The 17,348-nt window shown below is 48.8% G+C and overlaps 2 protein-coding genes across 2 annotated transcripts in view; one reads left to right on the forward strand and one right to left on the reverse strand.

Annotated features, from left to right (window-relative positions):
• Window positions 1–17,348, forward strand: part of KCNK12 (potassium two pore domain channel subfamily K member 12) — a 54,871-nt gene that overhangs the window by 23,175 nt on the left and 14,348 nt on the right. The gene's annotated exons all lie outside the window — the stretch shown is intronic.
• The window catches only part of MSH2 (mutS homolog 2), a 130,239-nt gene continuing 125,934 nt past the window's right edge, over window positions 13,044–17,348 (reverse strand). The window contains exon 17 of the mRNA XM_054677834.2: window positions 13,044–13,374. Coding sequence (XP_054533809.1) covers window positions 13,202–13,374 — 173 coding nt within the window. The 3' untranslated portion in view covers window positions 13,044–13,201. The remainder of the gene's footprint in view (window positions 13,375–17,348) is intronic.

The raw sequence follows: 17,348 nt of genomic DNA on the forward strand, positions 1-17,348 counted from the left end.
AGCTACAGGAAGCTTGGCAGGAGAGGCCTCAGGGAACTTACAATCATGTCAGAAGGCAAAGAGGAAGCAGACACGTCCTTCATGGCTGGAGCAGGAGGAAGAGAGCAAAGGGGAAGGTGCTACACACTTTTAAACAACCAGATCTCATGAGAACTTACTATCATGAGAACAGCAAGGGGGAAATCCACCCCCACGTTCCAATCACTTCCCACCAGGCCCCTCCTCCAACACTGGGGATTATAATTCAACATGAGATTTGGGCAGGGACACAAATCCAAACCATATCAACTCTAATATGTAGCCAGGAGTGAGAACCACTTATATGTGTTAGGAGTTCGAGACCAGCCTGGCCAACACGGTGAAACCCCCTCTCTACTAAAAATATAAAAATTCGCCAAGTATGGTGGCAGATGCCTGTAATCCCAGCTATATGGGAGGCTGAGGCAGGAGACTCGCTTGAAACAGGGAGGCAGAGGTTGCTGTGAGTCAAGATCATGGTACTGCACTCCAGCCTGGGTGACAGAATGAGACTCCATCTCAAAAGTAAATAAATAAATAAACAAACAAATAAATAAATAAAGCCCTGCCAGTGTCAGCTAGGGGGCTCTGGAAGCTGAGGCAGGAGGATCACTTGAGGCCAGGAATTCAAGGATGCAGTGAGCTACGATCGTGCCATTGCACTCCAGCCTGGGCAATAGAGCCAGACCCAGACACAAAAAGAAAAAGAAAAGATCACCTAGGAGAGTGGTTCTCAACCCTGGCTGCATATTAAAATTACCTGGGAGTTTTTAAGCCTTGATGCCCAGGTTGTGCCCTAACCAACTATATCATTCTCTCTGGAAGTGGGGGCTTATGAATTAGCATTTTGTAAAACTCCTCATGAGAGTAATTTCAATTGCTGTCGAGGTTAGAACCACAGAGTCCCAGGGCGTGATCGTGGGAGCCAGAAAAGAAGAGATCTGAAGATTGAGCCGCAGTGCCCTTGAAGATGAAGGAGGCTAAGCTAGGAGGAGCTGCAAGAGAGGGCTTACAGGCTTTCCTCAAATGTCTGAACTGTGGCTGTCCACTCACATTTAAGAATTAAAAATAGAAAATTGGACTGGAAACTCGGTGTGCATAGGTGGGGCTTGTGGACTGCGGGCTTTCTTTTTGGGGCAGAGGGTGGGCAGCTACCCATTATCTATATGGCCTTTCCCACACCCAAGTCTCTCCAGGGTTCTTCAGGGCAGTTCCCCTTCCTCCCTCCCCTTCTCAGCTGTACTCCCTCTGAGCTGTGGGTTTCTCCACCTGCCTTCATCAGTTACAGCTCTCTCAAGCTGTCCATCTTGCACAAGCATGTTGAAACTTCTCGGGCCCTTCCACTGTAAACCCTCTGCCCATTCCCTGTGTTATTGCTAGTTTACACCTTTATGTCCTTTTACCATCTTTTAAATAGGATCTTAAGAGAGAGAGTAGGTAAATTGAGGTAATTAAATAATCATCTTGAACCAGAAGTCTCCCAACTATTTTTTTTACACTGAGAGTCTCTCTCTGTCACCCAGGCTGGAGTGCAGTGGCATGATCACAGCTTACTGCAGCCTCAACCTCCCTGGCTCAAAAGATCCTCCCACCTCAGCCTCCCCAGTATCTGGGACTATAGGTGCTCGCTACCACACCTGTCTAATTTTTGTAGTTTTTGTAGAGACGGGGCTTTGCCATTTTGCTTAGGCTGTTTCCAACTTTTTAAACATGAGAATCGCTTTAAATGCGAGGAATAGTTTCACAGCACCCGTATGATAGAAGTTACATGTACTTTCAGTATCCATTAATTAATAGGGAAAATGCATATTGACACACAAAGTCCTCTGAATTAATTCAGTAGCACTTTTAAGTGCATCTTCATCAGAAAACCATTTACATATTTTTGGAAAGTAATAGCATAACCATGTAGGAGAAAGTTAAGGTTGCAAACAACAATTGGTGACTAAGTAGATTGATATGCCTTTGCAATAACTGCAGAGTTCCCAAAGGATTCCAAGCCTGATCATTGGGACTCACAGTTCTAGACCCTAGGAAGCCACTGGAAGTTTTTGAATAAGAGAGAGGGTGTTACTGAAGAACTTATGACACTTGCTTCATTTACAGCTTTTCCCTGTCCACAGTTGCCTCTTTCTCTGGAAGTTTAGTGTTGGATGGGTTCCTCCCTGAGGGAGAGAGCATGTAGATGATACTGGCTGCCCCAGCCCTGAGCAAATTATTTGAGAAAAAAAAAAAAGAAGTTAAGTGCAATTCAGTCTCGGCTTTATATTCCATGACCTCCTCTTCTCTATTTTTTTCTTATCTACTCTCTTTAGAAATTCTGTTCCTTGCTGTCCATCAGCACAAATGGCTTGCATTTTGAGGTGGTCATGCTATTAGCTGAGCTATACTATGCTGAGCTATACTATTTTGAGGTGGTCATGCTATTAGCTGAGCTATACTATGCTGAGCATTTTACACACTTCTTCTCATTTAATCCTCATCAGCATCCTGTGGAGGAGAGCACAGCTCACATCTCATTTACAGATGAGGAAATTGAGGCGAAAAGAGGTTAAGTGGCTTTCTCAGATCAAAGAGCCAGCAAGTGACAGAGCTGAGATTCTAGCCCAGGTGTCCCTGACTCCACAGCTAGTCCCCCTACTCCCCACAAAGTTGGTGCTGTGAAAATGATGAGGAATTGAGAGACATATGAGCTACTTATAAATGACTGAATTGGGAAAAGACATCCATCTGTATCCAGGCTTCCCAAAGGGTCCACTCTCTGACAGCAGCCTCCCTGGTTTCTTTCAGGGGAAGCTACTTTGCATTTCGGTGGTCCCCAGCCTTTCCAAGCCCAAGTGTGGCTAATGCTACCCTCACTGCAGCCTTTCCTCCAGCCAAACTAGTCAGCAAGACCCTGAACTGTCCCTCCAGTCTTCATTCATAGCATTCTCCCTGCCTGGAGCATCCCTGCCTGTCCTTTACCCTTCATGTATCTAAGGCCCACTCCCTCTTCAGAGCCCACCTTCATCATCCAGGCTTCATGGAGCCTCCTCCTTCATTTGCCTTCTGCCAGTGATGATCTAACCTCCTAGCACCTTGCCATCTTCTCTCTTGTGTATGACTTCCCTCCCCACCCAGACGGTGAGACTCTGCCTTTAAAAATAATGACAAAACGAGTGGTCTTTAATTCACTCGAATAATAGATACTTCTTATAGAACATTTGAAAAAGAGAGAAGCTCAAAAAAAGTGAGAGGGAAAAAAAGCCTTTAGCTTCACCACTAAAATAGTACTCCAGGGATTTTTTTGTCCTTGAGTCTATTTTCTGGATGAATTTTGGGTTTTGTTTTTGTGTATTGGTATGTGATGTCAAAATCAACTTTCTAAGCATCCCTCTTGTTGGATGCATAGTATTCCTCAGAAAGGATGTGCCATGGTTTGTTATAAGTGCAACTGCATCCCCCACAGGACCTGGCCTGGGGGACCCACCTAGGAGGGCCCTGGTGAAGACTGTGTGAGTAATTGGGTTGTCTGCAGGATAGGAAAAGGGTGGGTTACACCATGTGGTATGTAAGCTGCCAGGGGGCCATTTAGGAGGCTGGAAAATTACAGAGTGCTCATACTGAGCCTACATCTGCCAGAAAAGGGCACTTAAAACAAATCCCATGAAATTATAGCTTTTGCAATCTATGAGTTAGACAAGAAAGTACACACGACCAATGTGTTTCAGTAGGAACGCTGCGAACAATGGTGTTAGCCATCACTGGGGGCCTGGGAAGAAAGGGTTTGAAAGAGAAAGGTCTTCCCAAATGTGGTTCTCAGTAAACATTCTTTATGATTCAGAGCTAATATGGTTTATGCCCTCGGCAGAGATGCCAGGAGTTCCCTGGGTTATGAGGCCTTGCTGGAGGGACAGCTCTTCGAAAGGGAAGCGTTACAGGCTGAGACTGTACCAAGCCTGTATGGGAGGGTTCCTTTGGTGTAGGTTTATCCCCGAAACACCACGTGTATGCTGATGGGGAATGGGGGCACAGGGTAGTACAAGATGCTCGTGCTCGTGTGTCTGTGTGTCTGACGTCAGGGTGGAAGGCTGTCTTTGTTTTTAATACTCTGTTGAAGCGGCAGAGTCACTCCAATAGAAAGAGAGGAGACATGGGTGGTTGGCTTTCTAGAATGTTGGCCTTTGGAAGCCACCAAGAGTGGAGGGAAGGCAGGCCCTGCGTACTTATCCCCACATCTGGGAGTCCCTGCTTCCAGGAGCAGTGACAGCCATCCTCCTGGCTCCTTGGTAGAAAGAACCTCAATCCTCCTCCCATCAGTGGCAGAAGTAGCTATGAGGATTGAAGCTGGGTGGGCGATGTCTCAATCCTTGGCAGAAGGATGGGAAACAAAGACTTTAAACATGTTAAACATCCTTTTACAGATCTCCAGAATTATAGTGACAGTGGGGAGAAGGAGGGAATGACCCATCCCCCATCCTGAGCTTGCTAGCCCAGCTCCTGGAAGATCAGCCCCTGGGCAGTGCCAGCCTGCATGACCGTCCTGATCCCCGACTCTGCCCTTTCTCCCAAAGAGCCAACAGAGCACATGTCTTGGAGAAGACCCCCTATCACCTTCTAGGTTGTCTTGCCACAGAACGGGAGCACCCAGCAATACAGCAGAGCTTCCCACGGGTTTCTACAGTGTCTTCAGAGACCCGCAAGGAGGGTCAGCCCTTGTGGAGTCTCTGACCCAAATTCTGACATTACCTCTATGACTTATTCACAAAGTGACCTCACACTGCACTTTTCTGAGCCTCAGATTGTGCATCTAAAAACCGAGGATAATGCTTACCTCACTAGGAGGTTGTGAAGAAATGTAAATAAACCGTGTGTGAAAATGATTCCTAAAACCAGAAAACCCCACATAAGCCTCAGTGAGGAAAGCAACACAGTGTAGTAATCAAAGCTAAAAAAAAAAAAAAAAAAAAAAAAAATGTAGGTGTCTGTGCTTGTTATGGTGGTGGTTGTTGCTATTTATTGTGGTGACGGTGGTTGTGTCAGAGTCTGCAGTCTAATGCCCTGGTAGCTCCTTATTCACAGCTACGTTGATACATCTGCTGAAGTAAATTAAAGTTCCCACCTCAAAAAAGAACACGTTGGCCAAGCACAGTAGTGCACACCTACAGTCCCAGCTACTCGGAGGCTGAGGTGGGAGGATCTCTTGAGCTCAGAGGTTTGAGGCTGTAGCGCGTTATGATTGTGCCTGTGAGTAGCCACTGCACTCCAGGCTTGGCAACACAGTGAGACCCCATCTCTAAATAAATAAAGAAAAAGAAAAAGAACTCATTCTCAAGCCAATGTGTGAATTGACCCAGGTATTTGTTGGCCCAGAAGTATAAAATGTGTTTTCACTAGCCAGTGATGAAAACCTGTCAGTTTCCCATGTCTTTCTTGCTTGTCGCTGTGCATGAGTGAGCTTCTCACACGTTCAAAGGCAGAAGCCATCTGAGTGCTCTCACCTGGCTTTGATACTCTCACCTCGCGCCATCCCTGCTGAGGACCTTAAGGGTCACAGTGTGGCAGTGATTTCTGTGATAAAACAAAAATCTATGTAGTGTGACTGGGGCCCAGATGAAATATAGGCTCCTGAAAGCCCAACCTGGCTGCAGGACCCCAGAACAGGCCCAGGTTTGCTGGAACCCACCCCAGAGACCTTCCCCTCAGAGCTCCCATGAAAGGGAGCAAGAAGGGAGAATGGGTGGCAAAGGCATTTTACAGTTTATCAAGGCATGGGTAGACTAATGTTTTAAAACTAAAAAAAAAAATCCTTGTTGTTCTGTTTACTGAGCATCTACTAAGCGCCTAGTGTTGCACTGAATCTGAGACTAGGACTGTGACTTGTTTGCGAAGGCTCCAGTCCCTGGGCTGTGCATGTGCCAGGGTGCTTGTGAGGAGCAGTCGGTCTCTGCATCTGAGCATCCTCAGGAAGACCAGGCTGTGCCCCTGGGCCCAAGCCTGGTGTGGAGTGAGGAGAGCTGCGTCAGAGAGAGCCTCGACAGAAGTGGTATGAGAACCTGGAGGAGCCCAGCAGGCCTGATGGAAGCAGCTGGTTCCTTGGCTGCCCCTATCCTGCCCAGGAGGTTATTTCTCTGGGAATAAACAGTCCCCTGCAGTTAGCAGGATAAATATAAACACAGCCTCCTGATCAGGGCTCAGAAACCAAGCTTTGCATCCTGGGCTCCCTGCTGCCGCTGCTGCTGCTGCTGCTACAGAAAACAGAATGAGCCAGGGTGCAGCCACGTGGGGCTTCTGCAGCCAAGCAAACAGGCGGCCCCAGTCTCCTTCCGGCTGCCATAACAAAGTACCACGGACTGGGGGACTTAAACAATGGAAATGTATTTTCTCACAATTCTGGAGGCCAGAAGTCTAAGATCAAGGGGCTGGCAGGGTTGGTTTCTCCTGAGGACTCTCTCCTTGGCTTGCAGACAACCACCTTCTCCATATCTTCATGTGGTTTTCCTTGTGTATGTCTGTATCTTAATACACTCTTCCTGTGAGGACACCAGCCATATTGGATTAGGGCTCACCCTAATGGCCTCGTTTTACCTTGATTCCCTTTTTTAAAAAGCCTTTCTACCAATGCAGTAACATTCTGAGGTACTGGAGTGTTACGATCTCAACCTATGAATGTATGGGCATACAGTTCAGCCCAGAACAGGGGCCCAGGAGGTCACCAAGACCATCTCCCTGCCTTCAGACTGAAACTCATCAGAACATTCCTAGAGGGAGGAGAGTCAGCCCAAATTTTAAAGACCACCTTAGAGAAAGATATTTCATATATTTGGTGTGGCTTGGTGATTTTCAGAAATTGCTATTGCTGGTGACTAAAAGCCAGCTTGCTTCCACAAAGCATTTGAATGAATGTAAGTGCTGAAACTGGAATAACTGAACCACAAACTCTAAGAGTTCAGGACCGTGTCCTAGCACAGCACTTGCCATAGCAGGCTCCCAACAGGCTTCCTGTGGACACGAAGAGGACAAGGGAAAGAGGGAGGGATGAAGGAAGCTAAAAATCAATTGGAAAAGGGTGAGGGATGTATCAGGTACTGGGGCGCAGCTCTACAGCAATGAATGGCCACAGTGGCTCTGCACTTCCCATTGGACCACTCAAACTGGGCAATAGGGCACTCAGAGTTCAATAAAAGGCAGCAAGTCACAAGTGTCCTCAGGAAACCAGCACCTCAGATTCTGAATTCTAGGAGGAAGGAATTGCACAGATGGATCTTACTGATTTATGTAGAGACAGGGTCTCACTCTGTTGCCCAGGCTGGAGTGCAGTGGTGGAATCACAGCTCACTCCAGCCTTGACCTCCTGGGCTCAAACAATCCTGCCTCAGCCTCCTGAGTAGCTGGAACTACAGGTGTGAGCCACCATGCCCAGCTTGCTTTTTTTTGTTTGTTTGTTTGTTTTTAATTGTTTCTAGGGATGGAGTCTCACCATGTTGCCCAGGCTAGTCCCAAACTCCTGGCCTCAAGCAATCCCCCTGCCTTGGCCTCCCAAAGTGCTGGGATGACAGGCATAAGCCACCGTGCCTAGCCTAACAGATCTTTAAAGAGAGACATCGGCAGTGATGGTTTTTCTTTGGTTTTGCAGAAGACACAGGAAGAGTCTTCAAATGGATGCTTCCACTGTCCCTTCAGAAAGGCAGAAGATGGAGTGCTAAATCTGACTGAAGGCACTTCTGTGGGCAGTGAGGGCACTATCGTTCACCTGCTATTTTCTGATCACCCATTTTAATTTAGAGATGGCATTGGAGGGGTCTTTACTGCTGTGGTTACTGGGGTCTCATTCAAACCCTGAGCAGGTGAGCCCATGCCCTCTCACGTCCCAGGCCGGACACTCAGCCCCCTGGCACAGTGACTACACCTCATGGCTGGCACAGAGTAGGAAAGTGAGTAGCTGTGAGTACACACATGAGGGAGGGGGTTGACACTGTTGTGAAACTTTAGCACCATTGCTTGTATCTTCTCCAAGATAGGTCTGCCCGGTGAGGCCTTCTCTTCCCTGCTCCACCCTTTGTGGAGGCCTAACCTTGATAAGGAGCTGAAGAAGCATATTTAGTGTTTCCTCTGTGCCACGCACTCTGCTAAATCCACCAACTGTCCCCTCCCCTCTGATCCTCACAACCATCTGTAAGGCAGTGCTGTCTACTTGATAGATGGGGAAACTGAGGCACAGCGAGTAGCTTGCTGACAGCCACCAGTGAGTAGTGGGGGCTGGATCAACCTAAACCCTTGACTCCAGGGCTTGTGATTTAGCCACTGTACTCATACATGGGCAAGTCACACAGCCTCTCTGAGATAAAGAAAACGCAGTGTCTGAGCACTTCAGCTGTGGATGGTCCTGAGCACTTCAGCTGTGGATGTCCTTGGCCTCCCGGGGAAGCGGCTTTAACAGCAGCCACCCCTACCTGCGTCCGTTTCTTCCCCTTTCGGCTCCTTCTGCAGCCCTTCGCAGTCTGGCATCCGCACAGCGGTGCCCCCTTCTTTCCTGCACAGAGCCAGCTTCCTCCCAGTTGCCAAATCCCAGTAGAACTGTTAGGTTTCCATCTTACTAGATTCTTCTAGAAATTTCTGACCCCTTGCCCCGTCATTCCTTCCTTCCTGAATGGCCTGTAGCTTCAGCAACTTCATCCTCTCCTGCGTTTGTGGCCTCCCTTTGGCCTCCCTTCCTTAGTCCCCTTTTGGCTACTCTCCTGGTCTGGGCCACCCCACCTGTTTGATCCACAGCCTCTGAAATAGACTCGCTGAACTCACCCCTGCAGTCTGTCCCCAGTACTGCAGCCAGAGACACTTTTTTTTTTGACTACCACCTCCTAAAATTTTTTAATAAACAGTCCTTGATTGAGAGCATATAAACACTATGAACAAAACACAAACTGATACACCCTCAAGTGTTTCCCTTCTTACAACTGAAAGATTATAGGCTTGAGAGATGAGGTTGAGAAATGGGAGATATAAACTCTGGCTCAGACTTGAGGAAGATTGGTGTCATGCAAGCTACATTATTTATCCTGGATTCAGTTTCCCTGTCTACAAAATGGGAGCAATGATGATATTGTCTTTACTGGGTTATGGTGATGACCACATTAAATAAGACAAAAAATTTGCTCCACATTGCTTGCAGCTATTAAAGATGTTGATGGGTGTTCGTTTCATCGAATTTCCTTTTAAAATTGCATGAGACTCTGCTGACAGAGAAAAAGAAGACAGTTATCAAATATATTCAGCATATCTGCTGTTGCTTGAAATCTACTTGAATATTATATTTCTTTTTCTTTTTGTAAAACTACTAGTTTATGTTTCTCCCTCACATTAAAATCAAATGAAAGTCATGGTTTTTCTCATTTCAGGGACATTTATATCACCTAAACTTTGCCCTGAAAGTGTGCAGGAGGGATTTGCTGGCTAATCTCTTTGTCCAGTGTTTTCTCTGTCACCCAGGCTACAGTGCAGTGGTGCAGTCTAGGCTCACTGCAGCCTCTGCCTCCTGGGTTCAAATGATTCTCCTGCCTCAGCCTTCCAAGTAACTGGGATTACAGGCATGCACCACCATGCCTGGCTAATTTTTGTATTTTTAGTAGAGACGGGGTTTCACTATGTTGGCCAGGCTGGTCTCAAACTCCTGACCTCAAGTGATCCACCTGTCTCAGCCTCCCAAAGTGCTGGGATTACAGACATGAGCCACCATGCCCAGTCCTTTTTCACTCTTTTCTTCTCTGTTTCCAGCCCCTCTGCCTCAGGGCCTTTGCTCGTGCTGTTGACTAGCCTGAAACTCTCTTACCCTAGTCCTTTACCAAACATCCGTTCCTTAACGAGGCCTCCCTGGACCCACCCCACTTAAAACCATGACCTGCCTCCTCCCTGCCCGCACACTCCTCACCCTCTTGGCCTGCTCTATTTTTTATTTTTTGTAGCACTTGCCACTTTCTCACCGGCCACGTAATTGTTTGTAGTTTATTATTCCGTCTCCCATACTGAAATGTAAGCTTCTTGAGGGTAGGGGACTTTGTCTTTTAGATCACTGTTGAATCCCAAGGGCCTAGCACAGTTCCTGGCCATAGTAGGCCCTCAATAAATGTTTGTTGAATGAATGTGGTCTCCTTCATAGACTCCTCTTCTGCCCTTTAGATACTGAAGTTCCTCAGGGGCCTTCATTCTCATACCACACGTGCTCCCTGGAAAGTCTTATCCACATGACACCTGAACCCTTGAATGCCAACCTGGACCTTGCAGACCTTGTGCCCAACTGCCTCCATCTCCTGGCTAAGGCATCTTCACTACTCAGTTCCAATGGCACCTGCTCTGGGGCACCCTCCCAAACCTCTTCTCTTGCTTCCCGGAATCCCCTGACATCTCCCTCACTGTCATTTTCATAGGGCATTGTGGTCATTGTGTATGAGGACAGGGATCATATCTTATTCATTTTTATTTATAAACTTAACAGTGCTTGTTGGGAGTGAACTTACGGTTTCAAAAGTAGCAACTATCCTATTTGCACCACAGAAAATGTGAAATATTTATAAAAGCAAATAGAAGAAACTTAAAATGAAAATCACAGCTGGGCGCGGTGGCTCACGCCTGTAATCCCAGCACTTTGGGAGACCGAGGCGGGCGGATCACGAGGTCAAGAGATTGAGACCATCCTGGCCAACATGATGAAACCCCGTCTCTATTAAAAATATAAAAATTAGCTGGGCGTCGTGGTGGGCGCCTGTAATCCCAGCTACTCAGGAGGCTGAGGCAGGAGAATCGCTTGAACCCGGGAGGCGGAGGTTGCAGTGAGCTGAGATCGCGCCAGTGCACTCCAGCCTGGGCGACAGAGCAAGATGCCATCTCAAAAAAAAAAAGAAAGAAAATCACCCATATTTTCACAACTGAGCAGTGTGCTCCATGTACGGAATTAAGTACACGTGTGTGCACACATGCACATATATAGCCAAGTAAATTGGAACACTTGGAAAGAATTTCATTTACAAAAAATAATGAATGGCATCCAGTAAAATGCTATTATGGGCTGCAAAGCACAGCAGCATTTTGAGAAAGATGAAGGCAGCCCCTGAGCGCCGAGAGCTGGCCTGGCACTCACAGTGGGGCTGGGAGGATCTGCCATGGAGCATAAGCATTTCACAGAACCCCTGATCAGGCAAGGCCGCCTTATGACCAAGATGGAGTGAGAGAAAAACAAGACCATTCACCCCATAATCATGTCCAAACACCGACCAAAACAAGAACATCGTCCAAACCACAAAAAAGACCAAACATCCCTCATCTGGTTAGTATGAGCAACTGCTGCTTCTTGGCCAATCACAGCTTGGCCTCGCTATGTCGTTCCCATCTTCCAGCTAAGAATTAAGATGCCCAGTCACAGAAGTACTTCCGCTCTTTGGCAGCATCTCATCCAGAGCGAAGCCTGCTTCCTTAAGCCCTCCGTAAATCACCTAACTCAAGAACTCAAGCCCAACTCCTAGAATTAGCCCTCTTTGATACCCTCTGACTGAGATGCCCCAGAATCCATGGTGGCCAAGCTTCCTCATTGCAGTGAGCCAGTAAGCTCAATTGTGTTTTGACTACAGGTGTGTTCCTGGAGGTCTGTGGGCAATCTTATTCACCATAGTCTTCCTTCCCCTGCCCTCATGTCTGGCACACAGCAGGTCTCAAAAACATGTTGAGTTAACTGAAACTAAGATGGAGACAATGTTTCTGGTACAGTGTCTGCTGGTGATCACTGGACAAACTGCCAGTTGTGTCCGGAATTTAGCAGCTGCTTCCTGAGGACCTGCATTCTGGAGGGTGGCAAGAAGTCCAAGACATGGGCCATGTCCTCATTGGCAAGCTAACATAGAAAAACACAAAGGGTTAAATCTCTGGGACAATGGTCAGGACAGGGGCTGTCACAAGACAGCACACAGTTAAATGCCTGGTGAGCTGAAAGTGCTGTCAGATGATGGAGAGGATTCAGATAGGCGAAGAGAAAAGGAAATAAGTCATTCCTGACCTTGAAAGGTGGGGCTGGGGAGCTCAGGGCAGCTGAGCTGGAGAGTGATCTGGGCAGAGCTGTGCCTCAATACCACCAACTGGGACAGTGCACAGAATGAGCCAAAAGGAGAGAGAATATTTCCAGAAAACCAGGGAGTCTGGGTCCCAGGTCATATGAAGGGAGGGGGACAATAGGCAAGGCAAGGAGGTGGCAGGAAGGTAGATTTGAAATTGGGCAGAACTGAGTTGCAATCCCGGTTGTGCCATTTTCTGTGACCCTGACCTTCAAGGTCATTAACATCTCTGAACCTCAGCTTCCATCTCCTTCTATCGCACAGGGTCTGACACAAAGTCATGCCACAGATCCAGGGCAGGCGTTTTGGCCACAGCAAGTACCCTGGTGCAGTATGATTGAATGCTCATCTCAGGGAAAAATCACAGTTGCATTCTCTGAACCTAAGGCTGAGTCAGGCCTCAAGAGGTGGAGTGGAAAGAGCTGTGGGCATGGGGCTGGGACCTGTGCTGCCTTACTTCTCTGAGCCTTGGTTTCCTCACCGGCATAATGACACCTCCCCCAGGAGCTGCTCTGGGGATTACATCTGTGAAAGTACCAGCAGAGTGCTTGGTCTAGGATAGGGGCTCCATAAATTCAATCCCCACCATCCCTCACTTCCTGTGTGCGGGCCATCAACCTCCCCATCTGTCTGTGGCAGCTGAGAGTGGAATGTGCCATTAGCTCCAGCCCCACTCCCATTAGAGGAGGGGTGCGCCCCCATTAGAGGACGGGTGCACCTTACCCCTCAGCCGCAGTCCAGTGACCACAGCCAGGCCCTGACAGAGACCCTTGTGCTTTGACATTTTGGGCTGGATGAAAAGAGAGAGAGACCCATGTGCTGAGGTGCTGTGGGCAGCCCCTTTACCAGCCCATAGGGCAGGTGCATGTCGGGCTAGCAGAGCAGACACACAGCTCCCCGTGGGCCTCTAGAGCACCTCCCTGGCTGCAGCTGAAAGGTGTGGGTTTGTTTGCATCATGGCTCCTCATCTTTATTCCTCCTTTGAAGCAGCCAACCAGGCTGGCTTCTGTGGGAAGACCAAGCATGGGGACACCTCAGTTTGAGGGAGCCGGGCCCTTAAGGAGTGGCCTCTGTGCATTGAGTCATCCCCGAGGGCTCTGCGTGCCCCCTCAGCCTGGGCACTGAGCGCCCCCAGATGTGGCTTGTAGCTCCATGGAAAGGACGAGGCTGTGCTTCTCCAGGTGTATAAAACTGAATTCATTGAGAGGGCTTGGAACTATCCACTTGAGAGCAGGATTTGTTGCTTTACAAACCACCAGAGACTTCCTTTTAAAATCTCCTCCTGTGTGATAGAGGAATTGAGGTAAAGTGATTGAATTGACATTGTCTTGCTGCTCTGAGCTGCCGGCTGGTCTGTCACCTCACGGCTGGCTGGTCTGTCTCCCTTCTGAGAGGTGGTATGACCCTGGAGCTGTTCCCCACACAAGCCCCACATGAGCGCCCTGAGGTGGGAGGGAGGAGTGAGGGACGGGGTAGGTGGGCAGAGCTTTCTTCATCTCATTGCTCCTCACTCCGGGTTCATCAGTCACGTCTTTGTCCCATCAAAGGCCTCCCTTGGTCTTGGATTTAGTCTTCTCCCAAAATTCTGGGCTGAGATGAGGGCTCTGCTCTTTCTGTGTGTGGGGGCGGGGGGGAGGTTAGAAGGGGCAGTGATCTCATCCCTGGACAGGATTAGTCATCAGGGAGACAGGGACAGATCTTGGGGTGGGGGGGGCTGGAGACGGGCTGTATGTAAATGAGTCATCTTCCCGCCAGCTCAGGGCCGAGCTTGACAGCTGCTCCCCAGGAGAGGTTGTTAAACGGGAGCTACCCGGAGGCAGGAGTGGTTAACCGGCTTTTAATAACTCATTTTGCTGAATGATTTCTGGTGAGGAGAGAAAACCTTAATCCCAGAGATAAAGCACAGAGTGGGGGGTGGTTGAAGTCAGCCCTGCTAGCAAGGAAGGCTGTGCCGAGGTACAAAGTCGATTCAAAGAAGTCACTTGCATTTGCTCCCAGTTAACCAAAACCTCTCTAATGTTAGAAGTCACTGGCCTGAGCCTGTGGGGTTCATCCTCTGTCCCTAGCTCCCCTACTCCTGCCACCTCAGCTGTCCCCGCCTCCCATCTTGTTGTCATCAAATGAAGAAAGTCACCTCAAAGGCCCCCAGAGAACAAGACAAAAACAAGCAGAACAGGGGCAGAGGGCCATTTTCTCTGTGCCTGGCTGACTGGAGCCTCTCTGTCCGGATCACTGCGCACCCAATGCAAGAGGGGTGCACTGGATGCTCCCACCCCACACCTGGCTTCGGAGGGAAGAAAACCAAGAGCTTCTGTCCTCAGGGAGCAGTCCATCCAGCTCTGCAAATCAGACAAACCAGCAAGCGCCAACAAATAGAGCAGCCCACGGTCTCAGCTTTTCCACAACAGCCCCATTTTAAAATATCCCTCCCACACACACACACTCTCACTTTGGGGACTGGAAAAGATGGTGCCTAACCTCTAGCCGGGCCTCCTACCCAGCGTAGGGGCCAAAGCAGGAAGTGAGCCCAGAGGTGGGGAGATGGAGGCCCAGCGAGGTAGGAGAACGGCGAGCCAATGGTAGAGCCAGGCTTGACTGTGCCTACGGGGGCATTTCCCTGCCATGGAAATCCATATGTCATGTCGTGATTTGCCCATTCCTTGCCTGCCTCACCTGCGCCACTTTGCTGTGAAATAAGGTCCATGCCTCACCCATCGTGCTTCCCAGCTTAGCTTGGTGATTTTGGGGAGCTTACTATGTCCCGGGCACTGTGGGATGCATGTGGGAACTACATCCTCGTTTAATCTTCACAGTGACATTCAGAGGTAGGGCAGTGGGCCGGGCACAGTGGCGCACTCATGTAATCCCAGCACTTTGGGAGGCCAAGGTGGGCAGATCACCTGAGGTCAGGAGTTGGAGACCAGCCTGGCCAACATGGTAAAACCCCGTCTCTACTAAAAATACAAAAATTAGCCAGATGTGGTGGCACGCACCTGTAGTCCCAGCTACTTGGGAGGCTGTGGCAGGAGAATGGCTTGAACCTGGGAGGTGGAGGTTGCAGTGAGCCAAGATCGCACCACTGCACTCCAGCCTGGGCGACAGAGTGAGCCTGTCTCAAAAAAATAAAAAATAAATAAATAAGTAGGGCATTGGGCCATTTTTAGAGGGAGAAGCGAGGGTCCGAGAAGGTAAGGAATGTGTCCGTGTCACCTCCTTAGCAGGTGGAGGCGCCAGAGCCTGAAACCACCGTCCCTGTTCCTAGTTCTGCTCTCAGCTCTCCGAGGGAGGCCCTTCCCAAGCCTGCAGGAGTTAAGACTTGCTGAGTTTGTCTTCTGAACATGAGGCTTACCAGATCCTAGAAGTTTCTACAGAGCAGGGCACAATGCCAGGTGCTAGGCTTGGATGCTGGCACCTAAAAGTGCCAGGCAATGCTCACTTCACAAAGCTCCTGTAGGGTCAACCTGAGTCCCAGGTGGCTAGGAGGTGCTCCCAATGTTACCAGATGGAAGGCCTTGACTGTGAGTTGTCCAGGTTCTTGGCACGTTAAACAAAGAATAGAAAAACCCTTACAAAGCAACAAAAGAATAAAGCAATGAAAGACAAAGCAACAAAAGAACGGTTGCCAGGTGTGGTGGTGGGTGCCTGTAGTCCCAGCTACTCTGGAGGCTGAGGCAGGAGGATCACTTGAGCCCAGGGGGCAGAGGTTGCAGTGAACTAAGATCATACCACTGCACTCCAGCCTGGGTGACAGAGCAAGATCCTGTCTCAAAGAATAAACTTTAAAAAAAGAAAAAAAAAAAAAGCAGTAATAAAAGCACAGATTTATTGAGGCAAAAGTACATTCCACAAAGTGGGAGCAGACTCAAGCAGGTGGCCCAAGAGCCTCTCTACTGCAGTGCTCCCCAGGGTTTTTTTTTTTTTTTTATGCTATTTACAAATTTGTTTGTTTGCTTATTGTTACTAGAATGTGTGCTCCAGGATAGTCAATGTTGTCTGTTTTGTTTAAAGCTGTATCCCTAATGCCTATGACAGCCTGCTACATCGTGTGCAAATAAATGTTTGTTGAATGAATGTTGTTTTTTGTTTTTTGGGGTTTTTTTTGAGACGGAGTCTCGCTTTGTCACCCAGGCTGGAGTGCAGTGACGTGATCTCAGCTCACTGCAACCTCTGCCTCTCCCCAGGGTTTTTATAAAGCTAAAAGAATTTGCTAGCACCCCTAGGTGCCCTTTAGAGGCCTAGGGTTAGTTACACCCCATGAAGGACTGGCCCATGACCAATCAGAGGCTGAAGTGACAGCTTGGCCCACAATCAATCAGAGGCTGAAGTGGAAACTTCTGTCTTATCACAGGAGTGAGGATGTGGCCTATGTGCTGCCTAATCTTGCCTAGAACTGGCTGCACCCACTGTTCTTACGCCTTAACCTTTGGTTACCCCAATTCCCTCTTCTCCTGCCTCACCAGCATTGTCCCTTGCCTTCTTCCACAGATTCCCCTGCTCCATCAGCCAGAGTCACTGGACATTTCCTATGGGCCAGGCTTCACCAGCAGGCTGAACCCCCTCACCCTGCCCAGTGGCCCTGGGCACTGCACTGTCCCAGCAGGGGATGCCTTTCCCAAGCCTAGGCCTCTGCTCCCTGTCAATCTCTTGAAATCCCACCTAATCTTTTTTTTTTTTTTTAAACAGGGTCTTGCTCTGTCACCCAGGCTGGAGTGCAAGTGTGCAGTCATGGCTCACTGCAGCCTTGACCTCCAGGGCTCAAGTCATCCTCTCACTTCAGCCTCCTGAGTAGCTAGGACCATAGGCACACGCCACCACACCCAGCTGATTTTCAAATTTTTTGTAGAAATGGGGTCCCACTATGTTGCCCAGGCTGGTCTTGAACTCCTGGGCTCAAGCGATCCAACCGCCTCAGCCTCCTAAAGTGCTGGGATTACAGGTGCGAGCCACCGTGCCTGGCCCCACCCAATTGTTAAGACTGAACACAAATATCTCTTCTTCCATATGTCTTTCCTAATCATTCCACCAGGAAGGCCTCAGTTCTGATGTTGACCTAAACTGGTCTGGATGCACCCGGGGATTGGGGATTATTTTCAGTTCCCCAGGTGATTCTGTTGTGCAGCCAGAATTGAGAATTGCTGCTCTTGCCAAAAGCAACCTACCTCTCCTTCTTCCAAACTCTTGTACATTTGCTGCTTTATCACATTGCAAGCTCCTTCCTCTAGTTTCAAATCTCTGCCATGTGCTTGCTTTGTGATC

The sequence above is a fragment of the Pan troglodytes genome, chromosome 12 (assembly GCF_028858775.2).
Source record: "Pan troglodytes isolate AG18354 chromosome 12, NHGRI_mPanTro3-v2.0_pri, whole genome shotgun sequence".
Taxonomy (NCBI): Eukaryota; Metazoa; Chordata; class Mammalia; order Primates; family Hominidae; genus Pan; species Pan troglodytes.